Here is a 25,948-nt window from a genome sequence, read left to right as displayed (position 1 = left end):
AGACCAAATAAGGACCAACAACTGAGCTCTCTTACAGCCCAGTGTTAAGAGGTTGGCAATAAGAGGAACCAATAAAGGACAGCTAAGAAGCAACAACCATTGAGGTAGAGGAAAAACTAGGTGAGTGTAGTTTCCTTTAAACCAAGTGAAGAGTGATCAACTATTTCAAGTGCTGAGGATTGTTAAAAAAAAAAAAAAAAAGTCTGGACGTAGGTAATGAGAGAATTTATTCAAAAGACTATTACAATAAGGAGAGGGGGACTATTAGAATATGGAGAACTCTTCAACCATAAAATCTGTAAGTGTCTCAAAGGTCAGGCAGGCCTTTTATGGGAAGGAGTAAACAGCGAATCATTTGTGAAGCCAAAAATGAGAAATTGGAGGTCTGTGTCTGGTCAGCTTTGTCAGAGGTAAACAAGGGTCATTCGTGAGTCTTATTTAAGTCATATGGGAAAGGATCTTTCTTTCCACTAGCACACAAAGTTGGATGGACTTCATTAACATTACTGTTTTTCAGGATCATGAAGCTCAAGTAAAGTTCAGTGTTGTCAGGATAAATCAAGTAAGATGAGGACTGAAAATTGTCTCTTGGTAGGGTTAATTAGGTGACTCTGAGAAGAGCAGTTTTGATAGAGTGCTGGGGGGAAGCCTAACTGGAGTGAGTTCAAGAGAGAATGGACTTGAATGGCTAAGTAGTTGAAAAGCTTTTCATGGTAAAAGCACCCCAACCTTCTCCTCCAAAAAAATGCTGAATAAAATACCAAACTTCTTTAAAAATATCAAAAGTACTGAGAAGATATTAAGGCAAAAGTCTAAGTTAGTGATTCTCAGTTGGTATAAACCTTGGACCAGCAACATCACCGTCACCTGCGGATTTATTAGGAATGTAAATTATCGGGCACCACCACAAGCCTATTAAATCTGAAACTCGGCAGGTGGGACCCAGCAACCTGTGTGTTTCCTAAGCATTCCAGGTGATTCAGATATTCTGTTGATGTGAGTGAAGAAAAAAACTTCAGAGCAAAGAAGTAAATAAGAGCCCTAAAACTGCTTTGTCCTGAAGGCATTTACCAAATTTGGTAATTTAAACTCGGATTTTCATAGCCTTTTGAAGTGGAAGAGACAAAGTCTAGCACAGTGCTGTCCATTGGAAATATAAGCCATATTTGTAATTTTAAGTTTTCTAGTAACTACATCAAAAGAAATAAAAAGAAACATGGTATTAAATAGCATTTTGTTTAACCTAATGTCTGAAATATTATTTCAACATGTAGTTAATATCATATGTAACATTATTAAGATACAAAGGGTTTTCATACTGTCTTCAAAACCTGTTGTATATTTTACATTTAAAGCACTTCTTAATTCAGACACTAAGTTTTCAAAGGTTAAAGTGAAATATAGTCTTCCCAAAGTAGTAAAGTTGTTTTTAATGAAAAAATATTTTACACTGCTTCAGTTTGTAATTTAAATTAATAAAATTAAAAATTCAGTTTCTCAGTTATACTAGCCACGTGTCAAGCAGTATCATATTGGACAGCACAGGTCTAGAGCATGCCCAAGTGGTAGCATCTCACAATTAGATAAACCTTTTCAGAAAGCTAAAACTCTTCATCTCACCACCACCCCAAAGGTTGCACCATCGCCCAAGGGTGAACCAGAAGTAAAGGCGTATAACTTCCAGAAAACCATAAGCAAAGTTGGCCTTAGTGCCAAGAAGAGCCAGAAAGGAAGAATCTATCCCTGAGGAATAATAACCACAAACTAGCTCTCTGCAGATTTGCAGTCCAGTTGCTCATCACCACAGCGATTTTCATGGTCATCTCACCCTGGCAATGTTCTAGGCACATGACATTAAGTAAGTGTAAGCCCTCACTAGAGGCATGCACTAGGCTTCAGGGAATTCCCACAAAAGAGTACAGATGAACCGAACACATCAGAGTCAGATATTCAAATATACAAGGAAACAAGGCGCTATAAAAGAGAGCTAGAAGAAATACCAGCAGAGACTTGCAAAGACCTGGTATTGGAATTATCAGCATGGATTACAGAGCTACTTAAGATGAAAAGAATACCACCAGCTCAAAATATTGACAGAGAACAAGAAACTCTTTTAAAGAAATGAATGAAACCCTAGCAGATTTGTAAGACCCCTCAAAAAAGTGTTTAGAGATGAACATATGGTAATTCAAATTACACTCAGTTGAGGAAACTACAGAGTAAAACCACAGTGAGGTCTGTCAACAAATTGTTCATTAGTAGTAAGAGGAAAAAATATTAACTATATATTAGAGAAACTGGGTAATACCTACACCAATATTTCAAAATTATCATCATAATGAGGAACAAATGCACATCATTCTGAGAAGAACACATTATCACTTACATGGTGTTTCAGCCAGAAATGGATAACATGAATCTAATCATGAAATAGCAGACAAACCCAAACTGAACATTCCATAAAAAACTGGCATGTATGTTTCAAAAAGGCCAATGTTACAGAGTACAGTGAGACTAAAGAACTGTTGCAGATTAAAGAATACTAAAGAGATATGATAACGAATGTAATACATGGTCTTGGATTGGATCCTATACTGAAAGATAAAAGTGCTATAAAGAATATCACCAGGTTAAATGACAGAGTTGGAATATGAACCGTAGAGTAAATGAAAGTATTCTATCAATGTTAAATTTCCTAGATTTAATAACTGAACTGTAGTTATGTTAGAGAATATCTTTTTGCATAAAAAATACTGAAATGATAAGAGATCATGCAGCAAGATACATGATGGAGAGAACTTTGTATGTATAGAAAGAATGATAAAAGGGGAAAATCCCCACAATGAGAAGCACTATATTCAACCCAAATGGCTACTATTTAAAAAAAACTGACAATACCAAGTGTAGGCCAACATGGAACCACTGAAGATAACTATTTCTGACTACCATTATGAGTATCATTATACATTGTTTATTTTTCATAAATTAGTGATTCAGATTAATAATGTTGTATTTTGCCATACAAGATGGCAGAACTTACATTGAACATAAAAGCTAGTGACAACAATGCTATCTAAGAGCTCCCTAAACAATCTAGATTAAAAAGTATAACTTCTTATAAAAGTTAATCTTTCATGGAGGCGGAGCCAAGATGATGGAATAGACAGACACTTCTGGCGAGCCCTCTTTACAACAAAGACCCAAAATAAAAAGCAAAACGAGTATATTTGTGACAAGCTGGGAGCCCTGAGCTTCAAAGCCAAGCTTAGAAAATGAACTGAGGGGCAGGGGGAGGAAGAGACTGCTCAGAAGCTGAGAGCAGTTACCGGACCTGAATCGTGGGAAGCCCTCAGGCACCATTCCCTCAGCGGCAGTGGCGGGCTGGTAATACCGTTCAGCCGCAGTTTTCTTAGAGAGAAGCAGCCAGCCACACAGCCTACTCAAACCTCCAGAACCTGAGAAGAACAGCACTCTAGGCAAAAGCTAAATACTTGTGTATATTTTACCATGCCCCTCCACCCCCAATCCGGCTTCAGTGGCTGAACTCCCTGGGCCTGAGATAGGCACTGTTCAGCAACTAGAGCCATCCTCCCAGCCTTGGGGAAGGAAAAAAATTGCATCTGGGGGAAAAGATAATTTGCTACCTCCACTAACCGGGGGAGCTCAGGACAGAAGCAGATCCTGAAGAGGCAAAAATGGTCCGTGGACTTTGAGCACATTTCGTTTCTGTATGGACCTGTGTGGGCCTATTTCGGGAAAATAGGCCCTTGTTGGCAGACTCCAACTGTTTAAGCTGTGTGGTGGAGAAGTGGGTGTTTGATGTTTGACATTGCTTTGCCTATTAAACAAGTTCCTTGCCTACCCACATCAGGGGCCTAAGGACTGGTAGCTTCACTCAGGCCACCCAGCCACCTGCAACAGGGGTCAAAGATAACTGGTACCTCCCAGTCCTTACAACCCAAGAACTTTGGGTGCCCATGGTCTGTCTGCAGAACCCACCCACCTGAATGCTCTAGGGAACAGGGATGCGCTTTCCTCAGAGACACTCGGGGGTCAGTTCTCAGCCCCTGCCTTGTTCAGAGCATGACCCCCTGCTGCAATCAGATATCGGTACATACACCAATCACCCCCGCCCCTCTGAGACTGTAGGACAGGGCCTGTACCACACACTTGATGATCAGCTACCTGAAAAACTGAGCTGAATTCATACAAGAAAACTGAATGGACTCCTAGACTGATATACCTGATAACAGCTCTAGCCATCTGGGGACAGAACGTCAGAGCTCCAAAGGTGAAAATAATCAAGCTAGCTCACTCAAGAAACCCACAGGGGTATACCAAAACAAAACAAAGCAAGAAACTATGACACAGTAAGCAAGCATAAACTAATACAAGAACTTATAGATGGCTTGGAGACAGCAGTCAATATCAAGTCACATAAAGAAACAGACCATGATCACCTCAACAGACTCTCAAAACAAAGAATCCAGGAATCTTCTAGATGAAAGTGCATTCCTGGAATTACCAGAGCCAGAATACAAAAGTTTAATATACAGAACCCTTCAAGACATCAGGAAGGAAATGAGACAATACACAGAACAAGTCAAGGAACACACAGATAAAGCAATTGAAGAAATTAGAAAGATTATTCAGGAACGTAATGAAAAGTTTAATATGCTGGAAAAATCCATAGACAGGCAGCAATCAGTAATTCAGAAAATTAACAATAAAATTACAGAAGTAGACAATAGAAAGTCAGAGGAGCAGAATTGAGCAAGTAGAAGCTAGAATTTCTGAACTCGAAGATAAATCACTTGGCACTAATATATTTCAAGAAAAATCAGGTAAAAGAATTTTAAAAAATGAAGAAATCTTAAGAATCATGTGGGACTCTATCAAGAGAAATAACCTACGAGCGATTGGAGTACCAGAACAGGGAGGGATAACAGAAAATACAGAGAGAATCGTTGAAGATTTGTTGGCAGAAAACTTCCCTGATATCATGAAAGATAAGAAGATATCTATCCAAGATGCTCGTTGAACCCCACATAAGGTAGATCTTAGAAGAAAGTCACCAAGACATATTATAATCAAACTTGCAAAAACCAGAGAGAAAGAGAGACTTGTAAGAGCAGCAAGGGATAAACAAAAAGTCACCTACAAAGGAGAGCCAATAAGAATAAGCTCAGACTACTCAACAGAAACCATGCAGGCAAGAAGCCAATGGGATGACATATTTAAAAAAACGAAGGAAAAAAATTGCCTGCCAAGAATCATATATCCAGCAAAACTGTCTCTTAAATACCAAGGTGAGATGAAGACATTTCCAGATAAACACAAGTTTAAGGAATTTGTGAAAATTCGTAAAAACCAAACCAAAACTACAAGAAATACTAAAGGGAGTTCTTTGGTTTGAAAATCAGTAATATCAGGTATCAACCCAAAACTAGAACACTGGGCAGAGCAAGCAGAAGTCAACCCAGACAGGGAAATCCAAAAAAAAAAAAAAAGCAAGATTTAAAAAAAAAAAAAAACTCAGGATACTAGTGATGTTATTATGTAAAAGAAGAAAACATTAGAATAATAAAGAGGGACTAAGAAACATAATCATACACCTTCCATATGGAGAGGAAGATACGGCGATACAAAGAAATAAAAGTTAGATTTAAATTTAGAAAAATAGGGGTAAATAATAAGGTAACCACAAAGGAGACAAACTATCGTGCTCATCAAAATAAAATACCAGAAAAAAATAGAGACTCAGCAGAAACAAAATCAACAACAAATATGAGGAAAGGACAATGTATAAAGATAATCTACTCAGCACTTAAAATAAAGTGGGAAAAAGAAACTCTCAACAGCACACAAAAAAAGACATCAAAATGATAGCACTAAATTCAGACCTATCCCTAATTACCCTGAATGTAAATGGACTAAATGCACCAGTAAAGAGACAGACAGTGGCAGAATGGATTAAAAACCAAGATCCATCTATATGCTGCCTAGAAGAGACACACCTTAGACTTAGAGACACAAACAAAAACTCAAATGATGTAAAAATATATATTAAGCAAACAACAATCAAAAAAGAGCAGGAGTGGCAATATTAATTTCTGACAAAATAGACTTTAAAGTTAAATCCATCAAAAAGGATAAGGAAGGACACTGTATAATGATTAAAGGGACAGTACACCTAGAAGATATAACCATATGAAATATTTATGCACCCAGTGACAGGGCTGCAAGATACATAAACTATCAGCATTGAAAAGTGAGATAGACAGCTCCACAATAATAGTAGAAGACTGGAACACACCACTTTCGGTGAAGTATAGGACATCCAGAAAGAAGCTCAATAAAGACACAGAAGATCTAAATGCCACAGACATATACAGAACACTCCACCCAACAGCAACCAAGTACACTTTTCTTTTCTAGCGCACATGGAACATTCTCTAGAATAGACCACATATTAGGTCATAAACGAAGCCTTAGCAGAATTCAAAAGTTTGAAATATTACAAAGCATCTTCTCTGACCATAAGGCCATGAAAGTAGAAATCAATAACAGGAAAAGCAGGGAAAAGGAATCAAACACTTGGAAATTGAACAATACCCTGCTCAAAAAAGACTGGATCATAGAAGACATTAAGGATGGAATAAAGAAATTCACAGAATCCAATGAGAATGAAAACACTTCCTATCAGAACCTTTGGGACACAGCAAAAGTGGTGCTTAGAGGCCAACTTATATCAATAAATGCACACATACAAAAAGAAGAAAGGGCCAAAATCAAAGAATTATCCCTACAACTTGAACAATCAGAAAGAGAGCAACAAAAAAAAAACCTGCAGGCACCGGAATAAAACAAATAATAAAAATTAGAGCTGAACTAAATGAAATAGAAAACAGAAAAACAATTGAAAGAATTAACAAGACCAAAAGCTTTGTGGAAAAAATCAACAAAATTGATAAAACACTGGTCAAACTGAAAAAAGAAAAAAAGGAGAGGAAGCAAATAACCCGAATAAGAAATGAGATGGGCAATATTACAACAGACCCAACTGAAATTAAAAGAATCGTATCAGATTACTAGGAAAAACTGTACCCAAACAAATTTGAAAACCTAGAAGAAATGGATGAATTCCTAGAAACACACTACCTACCTAAGCTAACACAAACAGAGGTAGAACAACTAAATAGACCCATAACAAAAGAAGAGATTGAAAAGGTAATCAAAAAACTCCCCCCCAAAAAAGCCCTGACCCGGATGGCTTCACTGCAGAGTTCTACCAAACTTTCAGAGAAGAGTTAACACCACTAATACTAAAGGTATTTCAGAGCATAGAAAAGGATGGAATACTACCGAACTAATTCTATGAAGCCACCATATCCCTGATACCAAAACCAGATAAAGACACCACAAGAAAATAAAATTATAGACCAATATCCCTCATGAATGTATTATCCCTCATGAATGTAGATGCAAAAATCCTCAACAAAATTCTAGCCAATAGAATTCAACAACATATCAAAAAAATCATTCACCATGACCAAGTGGGATTCATACCAGGTATGCAGAGGTGGTTCAACATTAGAAAAACAATTAATGTAATCTACCACATAAATAAAAGACATGAACCCCATGATTTTATCAGTTGATGCAGAAAAGGCATTTGACAAAGTCCAACACTCTTTCTTGATAAAAACTCAGCAAAATAGGAATAGAAGGAAAATTCCTCAACATAATAAAGGGCATTTTGACAGTCAACATGACCCTAAATGGAGAGAGTCTGAAAGCATCCCCCTTGAGATTGGGAACCAGACAAGGATGCCCTTTATCACCGCTATTTTCAACATTGTGTTTGGGATCTAACCAAAGCAATTAGGCTAGGTAAAGAAATAAAGGGCATCCAGATTGGCAAGGAAGAAGTAAAAGTATCTCTATTTGCAGATGACTTGATCTTATACACAGCGAACCCTAAGGAATCCTCAAGAAAACTACTGAAACTAATAGGAGAGTTTAGCAGAGTATCGGGATATAAGATAAACATACAAAAACCGGTTGGATTCCTCTATACTAACAAAAAGAACATCAAAGAGGAAATCACCAAATCAATGCCATTTACAGTAGCCCCCAAGAAGATAAAATACTTAGGAATAAATCTTACCAGAGATGTAAAAGACTTACACAAAGAAAACTACAGTACACTTCTGCAAGAAACCAAAAGAGACTTACATGAGTGGAAAAACATACCTTGCTCATGGATAGAAAGACTTAACATTATAAAAATGTCTATTCTACCAAAAGCGATCTATACATTTAATGCAATTCTGAATCAAATCCCAAGGACATTCTTTACTGAGATGGAGAAACAAATCACCAACTTCATATGGAAGAAAAAGAGGTCCTGAATAACTAAGGCATTACTGAAAAAAAAGAACAAAGTGGGAGGCCTTACTTTACCTGATTTTAGAACCAATTATACCACCACAGTAGTCTAAACAGCCTGGTACTGGTAAAACAACAGATACATAGACCAATGGAACAGAATTGAGAATCCAGACATAAATCCATCCACATATGAGCAGTTGATATTTGACAAAGGCCCCGAAACAGTTAAATGGGGAAAAGACAGTCTTTTTAACAAATGGTGCTGGCAGAACTGGCTATGCATCTGCAAAAAAAATGAAACAAGAGCCATACCTCACTCCATGCACAAAAACAAGCTCAAAATGGATCAAAGACCTAAATATAAAATCTAAAACGATAGAGATCATGGAAGAAAAAATAGGGACGTTAGGAGCCCTAATACGGGGCATAAACAGTATACAAAACATTATTAAGAATGCATAAGAAAAACTAGATAACTGGGAGCTCCTAAAAATCAAACACCTATGCTCATCCAAAGACTTCACCAAAGAAGTAAAAAGACTACCTACAAACCGGGGAAAAGTTTTTGGCTATGACATTTCCGATCAGCGTCTGATCTGTAAAATCTACACGATACTGAAAAACTCAACTACAAAAAGACCAATAAAAAAATGGGCAAAAGATATGAATAGACACTTCACTAAAGAAGACATTCAGGAAGCTAACAGATTGTGAAGAATTGTTCACAATCATTAGCTGTTAGAGAAATGCGGATTAAAACTACAATGAGATTTCATCTCACTCCAACAAGGCTGGCATTAATCCAAAAAACACAAAATAATTAATGCTGGAGAGGCTGTGCAGAGGTTGGAACACTTACACAGTGCTGGTGGGAATGTAAAGTGGTACAACCACTTTGGAAATCGATTTGGTGCTTCCTTAGAAAGCTAGAAATATAACTACCATAAGATCCGGCAATCCCACTCCTCAGAATATATCCTAGAGAAATAAGAGCCTTTACACGAACAGATATATGCACACCCATGTTTATTGCAGCACTGTTTACAATAGCAAAAAGATGGAAGCAACCAACGTGCCCATCAACGGATGAATGGATAAATTATGGCATATTCACACAATGGAATACTACGCACCAATAAAGAACAGTGAGGAATGTGTGAAATATTTCATAAAATGGAGGAACCTGGAAGGCATTATGCTGAGTGATATTAGTCAGTTGCAAAAGGACAAATATTGTATAAGACCACTATTATAAGAACTTGAGAAATAGTTTAAACTGGGTAGAAAACATTCTTTTGTGGTTACAAGAGGGGGGTGGGAGAGAGGTATCCACTAATTAGATAGTAGATAAGAACTAGTTTAGGTGAAGGGAAGGACAACACACAATACAGGGGAGGCCAGCACAACTGGACTAAACCAAAAGCAAAGAAGTTTCCTGAATAAACTGAATGCTTTGAAGGCCAGTGTAGCAGGGGCAGGGGTTCGGGGACCATGGTTTCAGGGGACATCTAAGTCAATTGGCATAATAAAATCTATTAAGAAAACATTCTGTATCCCACTTTTGAAGAGTGGCATCTGGGGTCTTAAACACTAGGAAGCAGCCATCTAAGATGCATCAATGGGTCTCAACCCACCTGGATCAAAGGAGAATGAAGAACACCAAGGACACAAGGTAACTATGAGCCCAAGAGACAGAAAGGGTCATGTGAAACAGAGACTACATCATCCTGAGACCAGAAGAACTAGATAGTGCCCAGCTACAATAGATGACTGCCCTGACAGGGAACACAACAGAGAACCCCTGAGGGAGCAGGAGAGCAGTGGGATGCATACCCCAAATTTTCATAAAAAGACCAGACTTGATGGTCTGACTGAGACTACAAGGACCCCACTGGCCATGGCCCCCAGACCTTCTGTTGGCCCAGGACAGGAACCATTCCCAAAGCCAATTCTTCAGACAGGGATTGGACTGGACAATGGGTTGGAGAGGGATGCTGGTGAGGAGTGAGCTGCTTGGATCAGGTGGACACTGGAGTCTATGTTGGCATCTCCTGCCTGGAGGGGAGATGAGAGGGTAGAGGGGGTTAGAAGCTGGCAAAATGGGCACAAAAAGAGAGAGTGGAGGGAGAGAGCAGGCTGTCTCATTAGGGGGAGAGTAATTGAGAGTGTGTAGCAAGGTGAATATAAGTTTTTGTGTGAGAGACTGACTTGATTTGTAAACTTTCACTTAAAGCACAATAAAAATTATAAAAATTTAAAAAAAGTTTAATGTTTCTTGTTTATTTTTAATTTTGAGTTAGTAATAAAATAATTTATCCCCTAGATTTTCTTCTAGTGTAAATTTCTAGCATCAAGTAAACTTTGACTTAATTATGGACATATTAGGTCATGTAAAATGAGTCCATTCTTTGACGAGGTTTACCAAATCTGAGTTGTATGCAAAAGAACAGTTAAAATTCACAACAAACATATCAAAAACTTAGAAATTAAACCTCTTCTTTGAAGGTGCATAATACTTTAAAACTTGCTGAAGATTTTTTAATAACTCAGCAACTTATATGCCAAGACAGTGTTTTATATTTGGTGACATCTGCACTTAAACAATTTAAGATTTCTCTGTAACTTCTCACCTCTTTTTAATGATAAAGCAGTTTTTCTATTTTCTTATGGGAAGCTTTTGTATTGAAAGCGATGCGCCTAAGTCTAATAGAATTGTGATCATTTTCATAACCTGGTTTAGAAAGTAATTTGAGGATACTGCATTAGGTAATGATAGCAATTCAGGCATCTTTAGAAGATATTTATGTATCTTCTTCCATTATACTGAGAACCACAGTCCTGTTAGTCTTGAAATTCCAAGATAAATTTATAAATGTCTCAATTTTCAGTGTCCCATATGATCATTTAGTTTTATTTATCTTTTGCTCCTTTGCTTTTTCACTTAACAGGATTTATTGATGTCTGCCATGTGGCAGGAACTATTGTAGGTATGAGGAGTACAACAGTGAATAGAAGTCAAATATTCCTGTTTCCATGGAGCTTACTGGAAGGCGACAAATATGTATGTCAGATGATAAGCATTATGGAGAAAAATAAAGCACCAAAAGTGGTTATGCGGTGCTCATGAAGAGGGATGATTTCAAAATTTAAATATAATAGAAGAGAAAATTCTTACTGAGAGGGTAACATTTTGAGCTAAAAATACCATAAGAAGCAAATGCACATACCTGGGGAAGAGCAGTTAAGATAGACATCAGCAAATGCCAAGTGGGACAGTGCCAAAGGGAGGAGGTAGAGGAACAGCAAACACAATTTTAGGAAGGTCAGATGGGAAGTGTCTAGAAAATTGTGAGCAGAAGAGTGACCTGATGTGACTTACGTTCTCAAGGGATAACTCTGACTACTGTGTTGCATGTAGACCAGGGGTTGGCAAACTTTTTCTGTAAAGATAGTATTTTAGGCTTTGTGGGCCGAAATGGTCTCTGTTCCATCTACTCTTCTGTGATGTCATGAAAGCTTCCATAGACTATATGGAAATGTATGGCTGTGGTTATGTTCCAGTAAAACTTTACTAACAGAAACAAGTGGCACACCAGATTTGGCCTGCAGGCCATAGTTTGCCAAACCTTAATATAGACAATAATGAGCCAAGATTAAAAGCAGATTGACAGGCAACTGTTGGAATAATCCAAAGGAAAGCTTATGGTGGCTCGAACCAGGGTGGCAATAAGTGGTCAGATTCTGGATATATTATGCAGGTAGAGAGCCAATGGTATTTACTAATGAGTCTGTATAGTATATGAGAGAGAGAAGAGGATGATGCCCATGTTTTTTAGAGTTTTAACTTGAAAATAAAACTCATGTTCTACTTTTGATAATATCAAGAATAACTATCTTTAATATAAAATCAATTTTCAACTTTTAAGTTTATACATTTCTTTTCCTCTGAGCCTGTTTGACTTTGTTTTGTTCTTGGTATTCCTTCATAAATATAGAACTAATAGAATAACTTAAGTTGGTCCTAGCACGTTTTCTCATCAGATTTTCCTGTGGCTGCAAGCATGTGTATAGTGCAATGCAATATGTAGGGTTAGGGCATTACCTCATGGTCAAGGGAAAAAGCAAAATAGCCTGTTAGGTTCCTTTGGATAGCTCTGACTCTTACCAATTGTATGAAAATATTATAGAGCCTTGCCTTACTTTGGTAATGCATTTATAAGAATGTTTATAGTGACTGGTTTTGGGAGAAGACGGTAAGGACTTTGGACTGTATTTACTGACTTCACAAACTACTCTCATTCTCCAAAGCACAGTCATCTTGGTGTTCACTCTTTCTCCACAGACATCAATTGCTAAAGGCTTCAGTTGCCATATGACCGTGCCATCTCACCTTCCATTACATCTCAGATAAATTACTGTATCTTTTAACTTTCTTCAAACTTTGATCTACCGCACACAGTGCTGTTGGCTTAATCGTTTTAAAGTAGTAGTTATCGAATTCTGACAGGCATTGGAATCGCCTGGATGACTTGTTAAACATAGATTGGAAAGTTTTTGACTCAGGGAATCTGGATGGGGCCTGAGAATATACTAATGCTTCTGGTCTGGGGCCCACGCCGTGAAATCCATTGCCCTAAAGTACTCTGATGATGCCATTTCTCCAATAAAAACCCTAAGTGCTCCCCACTTACCATTTGATAAATTCAGTCCAGCATTTAAGGACGCCACTATTTAGCCCATCCTACAGGTTTTTATAAGCCACTGGGTAGTATGAATAGTTAATGCACTCAGCTGCTAACCAAAAGGTTGGAGGTTTGAGTCCACTCAAAGAAAGAAAGGCCTGGTGCTCTACTTCTGAAAAATAAGCCATTGAAAGCCCTATGAGGCACAGTTCTCTTCTGACACACATGGCATCACCATGAGTTGGAGTCAGCTCAACAGCAGTTGGTTACAACTGTATAGCTTTTTTTCATACACTTTATGAACATGGCCATCATTTCCACCTTTACTTTTCGACTATTCTTGAAATATCTCCACAGGTCTCTGCCCTACCCCTCCCCATCATCAATCATAGCCCCAGTCATTTCACAAGGTGTATTTTAAACCCAGCATTCTATTTTTGAACCTCCAAGCATGTGTATCCTGGGTTCCCCCTCCCCCCCGCCGCCTTTAAATTCTCGTAGCATTTATGCTTGTTATATTATTATCTTACTTTATCTTGACTTTTGGTCATTTATATATCTTTATCTTACCCATTTGTGGAATTGTAAGTTCCTTCAGGATAAGAAAATGCATATATCTTTATATATCCCTCAAACAACATTTATAGAATTGAAACATATACTTTTCATTTGTCCTTTTGCCTTTTTTTTTTGAAGTGTTATCAAAGTAACATAAGTAAGATATTAATATGCAGGATATCTTCTTGCTCACTTTATCTTTTGCATGGAACCCATTTTATACCTCAGAGACTTTGTTCTTGATATCTACTGACTTTTTTTATCATTTTTATTTGGACCAACTGCTTTTTGATTCCGCTGTTCAGCTCTAATCCTACAATTTCTGTTCATTAGACTTCGATATCTTATAAACCATATATTCCTCTTTTTTTATTCCTCTCTTACCCGCCCTCCCCAGTTTTGCTAGAGTACATACAACTAACTTTGTAAAAAAGTTTGTGAGGCATACGTATTTGAAAAGGCCTTGTATATCTGTAAATCTTTATTTTGTCCTATCAGTTGAGAGTTTAATTGTACTTAGAATTCTATGTAAGAAATCTTTTTCTCTGAGAACTTTAAAGACATTACATCATCTTATAGTTTCCATTTTAGCTGTTGAGAAATCTAATGCCAGTCTTGCTCTTTGAAGCTAACTGGATAGTTTCTATTTTCCTTTTCTAAGCTCTTGTTGCTGGATCTTTTCATCTCTCTCATCTCATATTCCAGATTTTCTGTCTGCCATTTTGCTGTAGATTTTTGGATATGTACTCATCTTTGTCTTTAGACTCTCTCCTGAAATTTTTATTTCATATATCAAATTCTTACTTTCCTTGAGTATTGTTTTCTTTAAGCATCCTACTCTTGTTTTATGGATATATCTTGAATATCCAAAGATACTAAACTTTTAGTGGTTTTAAGTAAAATTGTGTCCTCACAGAAAAAATTCTATTTATCTTGTTTTTTTCCTATCTAGCTTTTTGTACAAATCTGATGATACGTTTATATGTGTGCCCATTCATATTTAACAGTCAAGAACTACGAAAGCTCATCACTGGCAACTCTATTTAAATGTTAATTTCCATCTTCTAGATAATTGTTTGAAAGCTCTCATCAGCTGATAGCCCTCCTCGCATTCTGTTTGCTCCTGGTTTTATTCCTATATTATGACGTTAATGAGGTCCTGGGAAAACAGTAAGCAAATGACTGCCCAGGCATGTTTAAAGCATGTTAAAATTGTTCTTCATAGTTAAGTATCGTACATTTATAATCTTTTTGTTTGTTTGTTGAACAAGTAAGTTTGTGTTGTTAACTTTTTTTTATTTGATTAGTAAGTTTATGTGATGGGCAGAGCTACATTGAAGTTAGTGATGAGATAAAAATTATTAAGAATGTCGCTGTTCTTAGTCTTCAGCATGTGTATTTGGCTTCATCTAACCTAACAGGAAGAGACTAATATATCAGACAAATGACCGTTTATTAACTTACCATAGAAAGTTTAACTATTAAGGAAACCAAAGGCTCAAGGTTAGTGAATTCTTCCCAGAGAGAATCTGCATGGAAAACAAAATTTATGCTCCCACTGTTTCTTGGTAAAAGTGGAATCAGAAAGAGTGCCTTATTGATCTTATTGGTATCATCCAGGTGAGATAGCCTGATGCTTTGTGTCCGTTTTCCGGTAAGATCTCCATGCAGACCCCAAAATTGAGTATTGATCAGAGTATCATTTGTCTTGGAGATTCCTGGAGACCCAGAAATTCTCCTGATGTGAAGGTTCTTTTTCTAGGTGACATTTTAATTGTGTTGATAAAAATTTAACTAATAGAGTGTAGTTAATTAGGTATAAACTAAGTTTTCCAAAAGTCCACACCAAAGCCAACCTAAATAAATCTGTCAAACTTCATTTATAGATTATTGCTTAAGTTTGCTAATTCCTAAAACACCATTTTTTTTTTATCACATGTAGATTTCTCTCTAAATTTTATTCTCAGAAGGTTAATCTATCCTATAACTATATACCACAAGCAGGTATTACCTGCACATCATTGACAAAGAAGCTGAGATTTAGAAGTTAAGTGACTCATTCCAGAGTCTCTCAGTACACGAGGGGCCAACTCAAGCTACATCTAGGTTCTCTCTCTTTAACTTTAATATTTTCTGATGTGCTTATTAAACTACTTTTGTTTTATGAAAAAGATAAAACAAAGTAATAGAAAACAGTTGTTTTGTATTTGACTGTCATTGGGAAATGAAGACTAGTGGATGGTAAAAAAAAAAAATCTCCTTAATTTAGAGTTCACTGATACAGTTTATGATTGATTCTACAGGTTATATGCTGACACTTACTTTTGTACTACCTTTTAAAAAGTTTTATATGGCCAGTTAGTAATATTAATGAAATTGTGAAAATTTTTTCTTAAAGGAGAAGTATATATTTTAGCACCTTAGAAATATATTAAACTTAATTAACTATAATCAAAGCCCAATACAAGTTATTGGTTCTTAAATATGATCATTATAAAATTCATTCTTTAATGAATTTTAATGCTGTTAAGCACTGTCTTTATTAATCTTTTGTGCTTTGTGTGTTCTTAAAATATAAAACTGTCTCCTTTATAATTTCTAAGATTTTTGATGTTCGACAATTCTTTCCCTTTTCTTTAGCTCCCCCAGTGAGAGTAAACAAAACATTGCTTTAACTGTATGTCACTTTTTTAAAATTTTAAGATAAAATATACAACTTTGGCTTTTATTAAATATTTCATTTTTTTCTGTCCTTATCTAAATGTATATTGTTTCTGAAATCTTGTTATATGTTTGTATTTCATATGCTATAAATCCATTTAACAGTAAAACAGTGATGAACTGGAATTTTACTTCCTGAAAACCTTTCAAATCTAACTCCTTACTTTTCTGTCCTACAGCCCATGCTAAGTTTGATGAGCTCATCTTTTCACTTGAATAGTCTGACGTGGTGAACCTCTTCCCAGTCTCACTCCCCTTCACCAGTCTACTCTCCACTCATGTTATTCCCTTTCTTAAAATCATTTGATAGGTGATTCTCATTCATTTCACAATAAAGTCCAAGCTCCTTAGACTGTATCCAGTTAAGACTTATGTGTACATTATAAATATTCCATAGCAGCACAACCTCAATCAGGAACCAAAGTTAGCATAATTATGGGAAACCATGGAATAAGAACTGGCATACTAAATAGTCAAATTTGCAACCAGTTTTTTTTTTTTTTTTTGTCACTAGCCCAAATACATATTTTAAAATTCACTCTTCATGGTGCATGAGTTTTGTCAAATGCCTTCTCTATATATGCATATGTAGCATAAAGAAAAGTCATCAAGTTGATTCCAACTCATAGTGACCCTATAGGTCAGAGTAGAACTGCCCCATAGGATTTCCAAGGAGTAACTGGTAGATTCAAACTGCTGACCTTTTGGTTGGAAGCCAAGCTCTTAACCACTGTGCCACTGGGCTCCATGGAACACAGGATTCATTTTATAAAGTATAAATACACAGTGTAATTAATTATAAATTGATTTCAAGTGAAGATTTAACATGATGATACTTTAATTGTGGCTTAAATCAATGCTAAATGTTGTTTTTAAAAATATACTTAAAGTTGGAAGTGCTATTTATCATAGTTAATAACCGAAGTTATCTTAGTGGCAGTCTACATACATTAAAAATGGCATAAGAAGTGTTCTAAAAGGAAACAGGGAATATAATAAAACTTAGCAGGTAAATCTGTTGAGGCTGCCATTATGTGACAGAAGGAGGTTTAGTTGTATTTTCTCTTATTTCTCTGCTTTGATGTTATGTGAGAAGAGATGGAAGAAGGGTAGCAGTAGTAGGACTCAGAAGTCTGATTTATTCATAGTAGTACAGGTGCCTTTTCTTGGCTCTTTGAATTTTGATCTTTTTCAGATGGCCTCCCTGTCATCAGAAGAAAAATAGTTTGACCCCCCATGTTTAGTTTTTCATTGTTAACGCTTAATCTTTAATTGGAACTTTTATACAGGTCTTTTCGAGGAACAACAGTCAGAAATCCTGTTAATACTTTTGACTTTAAAACACAATCCCTAAATGAGTCATCCATTTAAAGTGGCTTTCAAGGTCAAAACAAGTTCAAAATATTTATTGTAATTTCTTTAGTCAGGTAACTCTAGAAAATATAGGTCTCTTAATATCTGTGATTCAGGTGAGCAGCTGGAATACAACAGATGGTGAGGATAGAAGCCCTCTCCATATATTTAGTGTGAGATTGTTGCTTGAATGTGAAATATATGCATGGGCTTATTAGCCAAAAGTTTTCTGTGGGTATATGCCACCATATATATATATATATATATATATATATATATATATATATATAATAATATGTACATATTAGTGAGCTGTTACGTACTCATGTGTGTGTGTTTAGTCCAGTGTCATTTTTTTCAACCACAAAGCAGAACATTAACAATGATTTTTACCTTCTTATTTTAGAGGGCTGTGTTGGAGCCCTGGTAGCATAGTGGTTAGGAGCTCAGGTACCTAACGACAAGGTTAGCAGTTCAAATCCACCAGCCACTCCTTGGAAACCCTATGGGGCAGTTTTGCTTAGTCCTGTAGAAACCCTGGTGGCTTAGTGATTAAGCGCTACTGCTGCTATCCAAAAGGTCAGCAGTTCGAATCCACCAGGCGCTCCTTGGAAACTCTATGGGGCAGTTCTAGCCTGTCCTCTAGGATCTCTGTGAGTCAGAATGGACTCAACGGCAATGGGTTTAGTTTTGAGTTTTGGTGTCAAAGCTCAGACTCTTTGAAAGTGGTAAATATGTAAAATAATGTGGTAAGAAATATATTTAAGGTATGTTTTTGGTGGTGGGCAAAAGAAGAATATAAGCCAATTTAAGACATTAATGGATTATTAGATCTATGGATTAAAATGATTTGATTTTTTTTTTTTTTGCTTCTACCATCTCAGACTGTTTTATAATCCCTGTGCTGGCACTGAAATTTCTAATTCAGTCAAGCTCTGACTCCTGAAATATCTTTAAGCATGGAAATAGGTAACAGAACTTTTATTTTTTGAGTTTAGAGCATTAGGAATGTTGAGAATCTTGAGTGACTTTTTTCAAAACAGGTTTCTAGTTGTACAGTGAAACTCAGGTAATATGGAAGCCATGGAAGATAATGTTCTTATTTTTAAAATAATTGTAAACGTGTGTGTGCAATATAAATACACCATGTTTTTGCACAAATAATACTCACCTATGTTTGCTAACCGTGCCTTCCTTCTGTGAGATATTTTCATAAGCACCACTGTGTCGATTTTTTTTACATATTGCTGTAAAAAAAAAATTAACATAGCACCATCACGAAAATACCTTGCAGGGGAAAGGAGCAGTTGAAAAACAAATGTAGAAGGCACACATTTGTGTAAAAATATGGTGTATGTGTGTAATACATGTGTAAAATATATATATGTATATACATTTTTTACATAGTTCCCAGCTTCCCCATCTTCATTTTTGAAACATTCAAATTGATGACTTTTACTTAGAGTTATATTACTATTTAGGAGTATATCCTGTAACTGAATTACATACATTTGAATTTCACCAAATCTGTTTGTATGTTCTGACTGTAGAAGCAGAAAAATGAACATTTACAGAGTAGTCATGATACTAATGCCTAAGTAATTATTTTCCTTACTATTGTTGGACCTGTGCTTCCAAAATCTAAAGATTAGGTATTTATCCTGCAACCATTTGAGCAGCTTTTCAGAACTATGTTCTGTATCATGGATTAGGTTATGCCAATTGCCACTGTGCACAGAGGTTTTGATATATTTCATCTGGTCCTCACAATAATACTGAAGGAAAGATGGCTGTGTGTTACAAGTGCGGAGGCTCGACAGTTATATTTTTTCATATTTGCCCCTTCATGTAACAATGTAGTGGCCATTCAATGCCAGGTTTGTCAGAGGCCAGTGCCTGGCCTCATCCCACCATGCCGCCTTTTAGTTACACTTTCATTTTCAAAACATATTCAAGTATTTTGTTTTCACACCTTAGGAATTTGGTCAGATTTTAGTCAAAAGAAATTTAGAAAGTGTATTATTTAGCAATATTAATTTTAAAATAAAATACTTCTTCCTTTTGAATTTAGTTCACTTTAACAAATAGTAATTTTAGAATATGACTGCCTGGTACTCTGATGGGTATTTTGGAACATTTCAGCTTATCTAATGGGAAAAATGACTAGTTGAAAAGTTACTACTATGAAGCAAGTTCTGTGATAGAAGGGACAATAAAATGTTGCAGAAGCATCTCGCAAATGATAAGGAATTGTCTGTGCAGGGATCTCCTCTTCCAGGCTGAGCTCCTAGCACCAGTGTAATATAAGCTTGGGTGCTCAGGAACTGTAGGAAGGGAGAGAAACATTCATTCAGCCACTGTTGCTTGAAGGCTTTTGGGGGGTTTCTTAGGCACTTTGAATATTTCTTCTACATTTTTCTATCGAAAGGAAAGCAAAGAATATGAAAGAACCCCTTTGGGGATCAACAGACAGAAATTAGTTCGTGAAAAGAAGAGGTTGCTTCTCTATTAAACTGCATGTTTTTCTGCCAGAAAAAGAGACTGTTTTATCTAGTCTGGTATTGAGCAATTCAGAAATAAATGTTGAAGTACAGTGAAAGGGACTAGAATAGGCCAAATTTAGATTGTGCTTTCATAACAGGTCTTGTATTTTAATAAAATATAACCTAAATGCTACTTTTTGGAAAACTGTGGCAGCCAAAAAAAAAAAGATGTATTCCATCCCTGTTAATAAACTGGAATACAATGTGTCTGCGCAGTTTTTTTTTAAGAGAAAATGTTGTCGCTGTTATTTTATTAGGTGCCGTCGAGTCGGTTCTGACGCATAGCTACCGCATGTACAACAGAACAAAACACTGCTCGGTCCTGCGCCATCCTCACAATCGTTGTTGTGCTTGAGCCCATTGTTGCAGCCACTGTCAGTCCATATTGTTTTGGGTCTTCCTCTTTTTCACTGACCCACTTTACCAAGCACAATGTTTTCCCCAAGGACTGATCCCTCCTGGTAACATGTCCGAAGTATGTGAGACATAATCTCACCATCCTTGCTTCTAAGGAACATTCTGGTTATATTTTCCCCCAAACAATTTGTTCATTCTTTTGGCAGTCCATGGTGTATTCAGTATTCTTCACCAACACCACAATTCAAAGCCATCAGTTCTTCTTCAACCTTCCTTATCGTCCAGCTTGAAAACACCCTGGTTTGGGTCAGGCACACCTTAGTCTTCCAAGTGACATCTTGGCTTTTTTAACACTTCAAAGAGGTCTTTTGCGGTAGATTTGCCCACTGCAATGCATCTTCTGATTTCTTGACTGCTGTTTCCATGGATGTTGATTTTGGATCCAAGTAAAATGAAATCCTTGACAGCTTCAGTATTTTCTGTTCATCATGATGTTACTTATTGCTCCAGTTGTGAGGATTTTTGTTTTCTTTTTGTTGAGGTGTTGTCCATACTGAAGGCTGTGATCTTTGATCTTCATCAGTAAGTCCTTCAGGACCTCTTCACTTTCAGCAAGCAAGGTTGTGTCATCTGTATAACGCAATTGTTGATGAGTCTTCCTCCAATCCAGATGCCCCGTTCTTTATATAGTGCAGCTTCTCGGACTATTAAGAGAAAATAGCACATACTTATTGAAGCTGAAAAGAGTTAAAAATAGAAATAAAAGGTGTAATTTCTTAATCATCAATATATTTCCAAATTGCATGTTGATTTTTTTTTTCTTTTTCTTTTTTGCCATTCTCCAGTTTGGATAAAATATGCAGAAATCACAGTTTTGTAATTAATAGACTGAATAGAAATTGCCTTGTGAGATAAAGATTTTCTATAGAATGAATTCCCTCTGAAATTTGAAATTGTTATCCTCCAGTAGCTGTGGCATATGTAATTTTTCACTCAGTTACATTCAGTGCTAACCTTTCTGAATAGTTTGAATAAACAAGTATTTCCTTAGATTCCAAGTACTAGACTTGTGTCAATATATTTATATGAATTTGTTATTGGGAATAATGTATTTGTATAAAACTAATATGGAGCCTGACACAAATTTCAAAAAACCAGCCTGCCACTTTCTTTTTAAAACTCATATTTTATTTGAAGGAGAAAAACGTATGAATTATTTTTAATTCCAAGTATTAATACTATCTAAAGTTTAAGTAGGAAGCATACCAATAAATAATGTTTTTTTTTAATTTCTTTAGAAAAGGCAGCCATTTTTTCAATAGCGTTGTTTTAACAAAAAAATGCTCAAAGATATCTCTCAGGTGTGAGCTGTCCTGAGATTTAGATTCTTGGAAAAGTACAACTGTGACAACTTTGTTCATTTTTTCTTGATGTTCATCAGGAAAACTTTATCAACTTCTTGTTTTAGGATATGTCTGGCATTCTAGCTTAAAATGATTTTTCTATTTGAAATAAGTTCAATGAGCCAAATATTTTTTTCACTCTTAAGATCTGAGATTCTATTGGTTTGACATTAATATTTTAAAATGATACCCTGCTAACTCAGAAATGAAGCCACTCCCAAAGTCCACCTTTCAGCCAAAGATTAGACAGGCCTATAAAACAAACAATAAGACACGTGAGGAACATACTACTTCTTAATTCAGTCAAATGTTGCTATTGTTAGGTGTCGTTGAGTCGGTTCCAACTCAGCAACCCTGTGCACGACAGAACAAAATACTGCCCGGTCCTGTGCCATTCTCACAATTGTTCCTATGCTTGAGCCCGTTGTTCCAGCCACTGTGTCAATCCATCTCATTGAGGGTCTTCTTCTTTTTCGCTCACCCTCTGCTTTACCAAGCATGATGTCCTTCTCCAGGGGCTGATCCCTCCTGACAACATGTCCAAAGTATGTGAGATGTAGTCTCGCCATCCTTGCTTCTAAGGAGCATTCTGATTATACTTCTTCCAAGATAGTCAAGTGGGTAACACCTGCCCAAAAGCAAAGATGAGAGGGCAGGAAAGGACAGGAAAATGAATGGACATGGGGAACCCAGGGTGGAAAGGGGGAGAGCGTTGACACATTATAGAGATTGCAACCAATGTCACAAAACAATTTATGTATAAATTTTTGAATAAGAAACTAATTTGCATTGTAACCTTACACTTAAAGCACAATAAAATTTAAAAATAAAATAGGCCTTACTAGTTGGTAATTTGGAGCCCTGCTGATGCAGTGTTTAAGTGGTCAGCTGCTAACCAAAAGATTGACAGTTCAAATCCACCAGCCACTCCTTGGAAACCATATGGGGAGTTCTTCTCTGTCCTGTAGGTTCGCTATGAGTCTGAATCAACTCCACAGCAGAGGGTTTGGTTTTGGTTTTAATAATTGGTAATTTAACACTGTATTAAGATGTTTGAAAGAATGGGCTTTGGAGACAGACCTAGACTTCGGTCTCATTTTTAACCCTTACTAGCTGTATGACCTTGGTCATTAGCTTTGATTAATACTCTTTAGATGCAGTATAAGCAGTCAGTTTTAAGAAAGAAACTCTCACACCAATGTTCTTTGTTTTCTTTTATAGATCAGTGTACTGTTACTCGGACATACCTATTCCTTCATAAGTTCTGGTTCTTTAGTGCTGCATACTATTTTGGTAACTGGGCCTTTCTTGGGGTAAGTATAGGTATCCCAGGGATGATTCAACATTCCTTAGTTAAAATTAAAAAAAAAAAACTCTTTTAATTGTATATGTTATTGTAGTTCATTTCTGTCACAGTAGTGCCACTGGACTTAATGCATTGCTTTGTAAATGATTTTATATTTAGGAAATAACACAGTTTATTTAAATTTACAGGTCTTCTTGATTGGATTAATTGTATCCTGTTGTAAAGGGAAGAAATCAGTCATTGAAGGAGTAGATGAAGATGATTCAGACATAAGTGATGATGAGCCCTCTGTCTATTCTGTTTGACAACCTTCTCTCTTAAAGCTGACTGAATACCTGTTATGCTTTTTTAAAGTGTTCAACTAGTATTAAGATGAACTAATTAGCTTTCATCAAAAATGGGAGCATGGCTGTTTAAAAAAATCTATATTTTTTATGTTTTCTGAAATAACATTATTGTATCATAGATTCACATTTAAAATTATTAAAAATAATACTATGTAAATATAAAACTACTAGCTTCGTGAAGGAATGTTTGTGGAAAATTTTTTTCTCTAATATGTAATAGTGTCGAATTGATTAAAAATCTTCCAGAACTAGTATTTCCTTTTGTTTCCTTAAAAAATATATAATAAATCACTTGTATTTGTGCCTTTGAGTCTCTAGAGTAATGTGGAATTTTAAAATGTTTATATCTGATTGGCTAATAGATAATATTCACAATATAGTTGATAAATAAATGTTATTCCTGTATGTAATACGTTTTAAGTTTTTTATGTAAAATCCTTAGTGTCGCTCATAGATTTTAATCTGCTTAGCTCTTTAAGACCTTGGCGTTCCAAAATGTGTTACAGTGTTCAAATATTAATCCAACAGTGATCTTACCACCTCTCCAATATTTAAGGCATGTGTTGTTTTAGAGAGTTTTTGCTTTATAGCTATTTGTGTTTATGCTGCTATTCCAGCACATATGGAGTATCGTCAAGAATAATAACTCTGAAATGTAATCAGTTTATTGATCTGTTTCAGATATATGCCATCTAATTTTGGCTTTAGAGTTTTTTTATTCTAAAGATTTGAAATTTGCAAAAGGTATAGTAAAAGCTATTTAGTATTTTAATATTGATAGGGTGTTTTGAACACATTCTGGGTAGTGGAAAATCATTACAAATGATACTCTAGTTTACTAACATGAGCAAATTGGAACACATAAAAAAACACATGTTATCATTGAAATAAAATACCATGAGATTTCCGAAAAAGACTTCAGCATTAATAATCATCTCCAACTTAATTCTTTTCTCCCTTGATTTTTGTACCATTTTACTGTTTTAATTCTTTGCCTATCTCTTTAGACAAACCTTCACAGCTTTCATGTTTGGCTTCTCCTGCTTTAACGTTATTCAACAGGGTTCCATTCCCTTCTGTTCCTGTTTCACATGTGCTTTCTGGGCAGTCTTATATACCCTTGGCTTCCATCTGTATTACCCTTGTCCTGAGTGCCAAACTTTTACTTAACTTTACCTGGAAACAACTACTTCAAATGCAACATATTGAAATCTGTGAACTCCACATTTTTCTGGGTATACCAAGTTTTTTCCTATGTTGTTTTTTGGCAAGTGGCACAGCATATATCTCACTGCCCAAGCTAAACATCAGGTAGACCTCGTTATCTCATATATACACCTGATTTATCCAACCGATCAAGAGGTCGTGTTGATTCTACTTTCTAAATACTCTTGCCTTATTTCCCCTATTCTCCATTCTCACTGCCACTCACTGGTTCTTGAACTTCCTCAGTGGAAGTCTTCATTTGTTTCAATTTTTCCTTAACATTTAAAATACAAAACTTATCATTTCATCCCTCTGCTGTGAAAATCAGAATGAAATCTCTGTATCCTCACATGATATATAAAGACTTTTTTGTGTATCCCAACTTTCTTACTTGCCTGTCCAGCTTCCTCTGCCATCTCACACTTTTTATATGAGCCAAATAACAAAGTTCTCACCATTATCCAAGTAGCTATGATTTCTCTCATCTTTACTTGGTAGTACTATTCCTTCTGCCTGTGATACTTTTCCCACTAGTTGTCTCCTAGGAAAATCTTTTTTCTTCAAATCTCAGCCTCAGCATTATTTCCTCCGTGTTTGTCTTAGGTTCTTAGTGCTTCTGTAACAGAAACATCACAAGTGGGTGGTTTTAAAAAACAAAAATTTATTTTCTCACAGTTTAGTAGCTAGAAGTCCAAATTCAGGGCACCAGCTGTAGGTAAAGGCTCTCTGTTGTCTGTGGGGAAAGATCTCTTTCTGTAGACCCAGCATTCCTTGATTTCTGAGTGATCTTCGTGTGGCATGTATCATCCCCTTCGTTTATACTTGTTTTTCTGGGCCTAATCTCCTCTTTCTATATCTCAAAAGTAGTAGGTTTAAAACATACCCTACACTGATGTGGCCTCACTAACATAAAGAAAACCCCTTTCCCAAAGGGGGATTACACCCACTGGTATAGGGGTTAGGATCCAACACATATTTTTGAGGTACGATTCAGTCTATAACAATGCTATTTTCCGTAACTCCGCCAGGCAAAGTTGGGTGTTGGCTCTTCCCTCACATGGTACCTACTAGAGTGTTG

General features: G+C 36.2%; 1 protein-coding gene across 1 annotated transcript in view; it reads left to right on the top strand.

Annotated features, from left to right (window-relative positions):
* Nucleotides 1–24,328, top strand: part of LMBRD1 (LMBR1 domain containing 1) — a 184,860-nt gene extending 160,532 nt beyond the window's left edge. Inside the window, exons 15-16 of the mRNA XM_049895099.1 lie at nt 23,233–23,324; nt 23,506–24,328. Of these exons, the coding sequence (XP_049751056.1) occupies nt 23,233–23,324; nt 23,506–23,622 (209 nt within the window). The 3' untranslated portion in view covers nt 23,623–24,328. The remainder of the gene's footprint in view (nt 1–23,232; nt 23,325–23,505) is intronic.
* The last annotated feature ends 1,620 nt before the right edge of the window (nt 24,329–25,948 follow it).

The sequence above is a fragment of the Elephas maximus genome, chromosome 1 (assembly GCF_024166365.1).
Source record: "Elephas maximus indicus isolate mEleMax1 chromosome 1, mEleMax1 primary haplotype, whole genome shotgun sequence".
In the NCBI taxonomy this organism is placed as follows: Eukaryota; Metazoa; Chordata; class Mammalia; order Proboscidea; family Elephantidae; genus Elephas; species Elephas maximus.
This window is presented reverse-complemented; position numbering and strand designations above follow the sequence as displayed.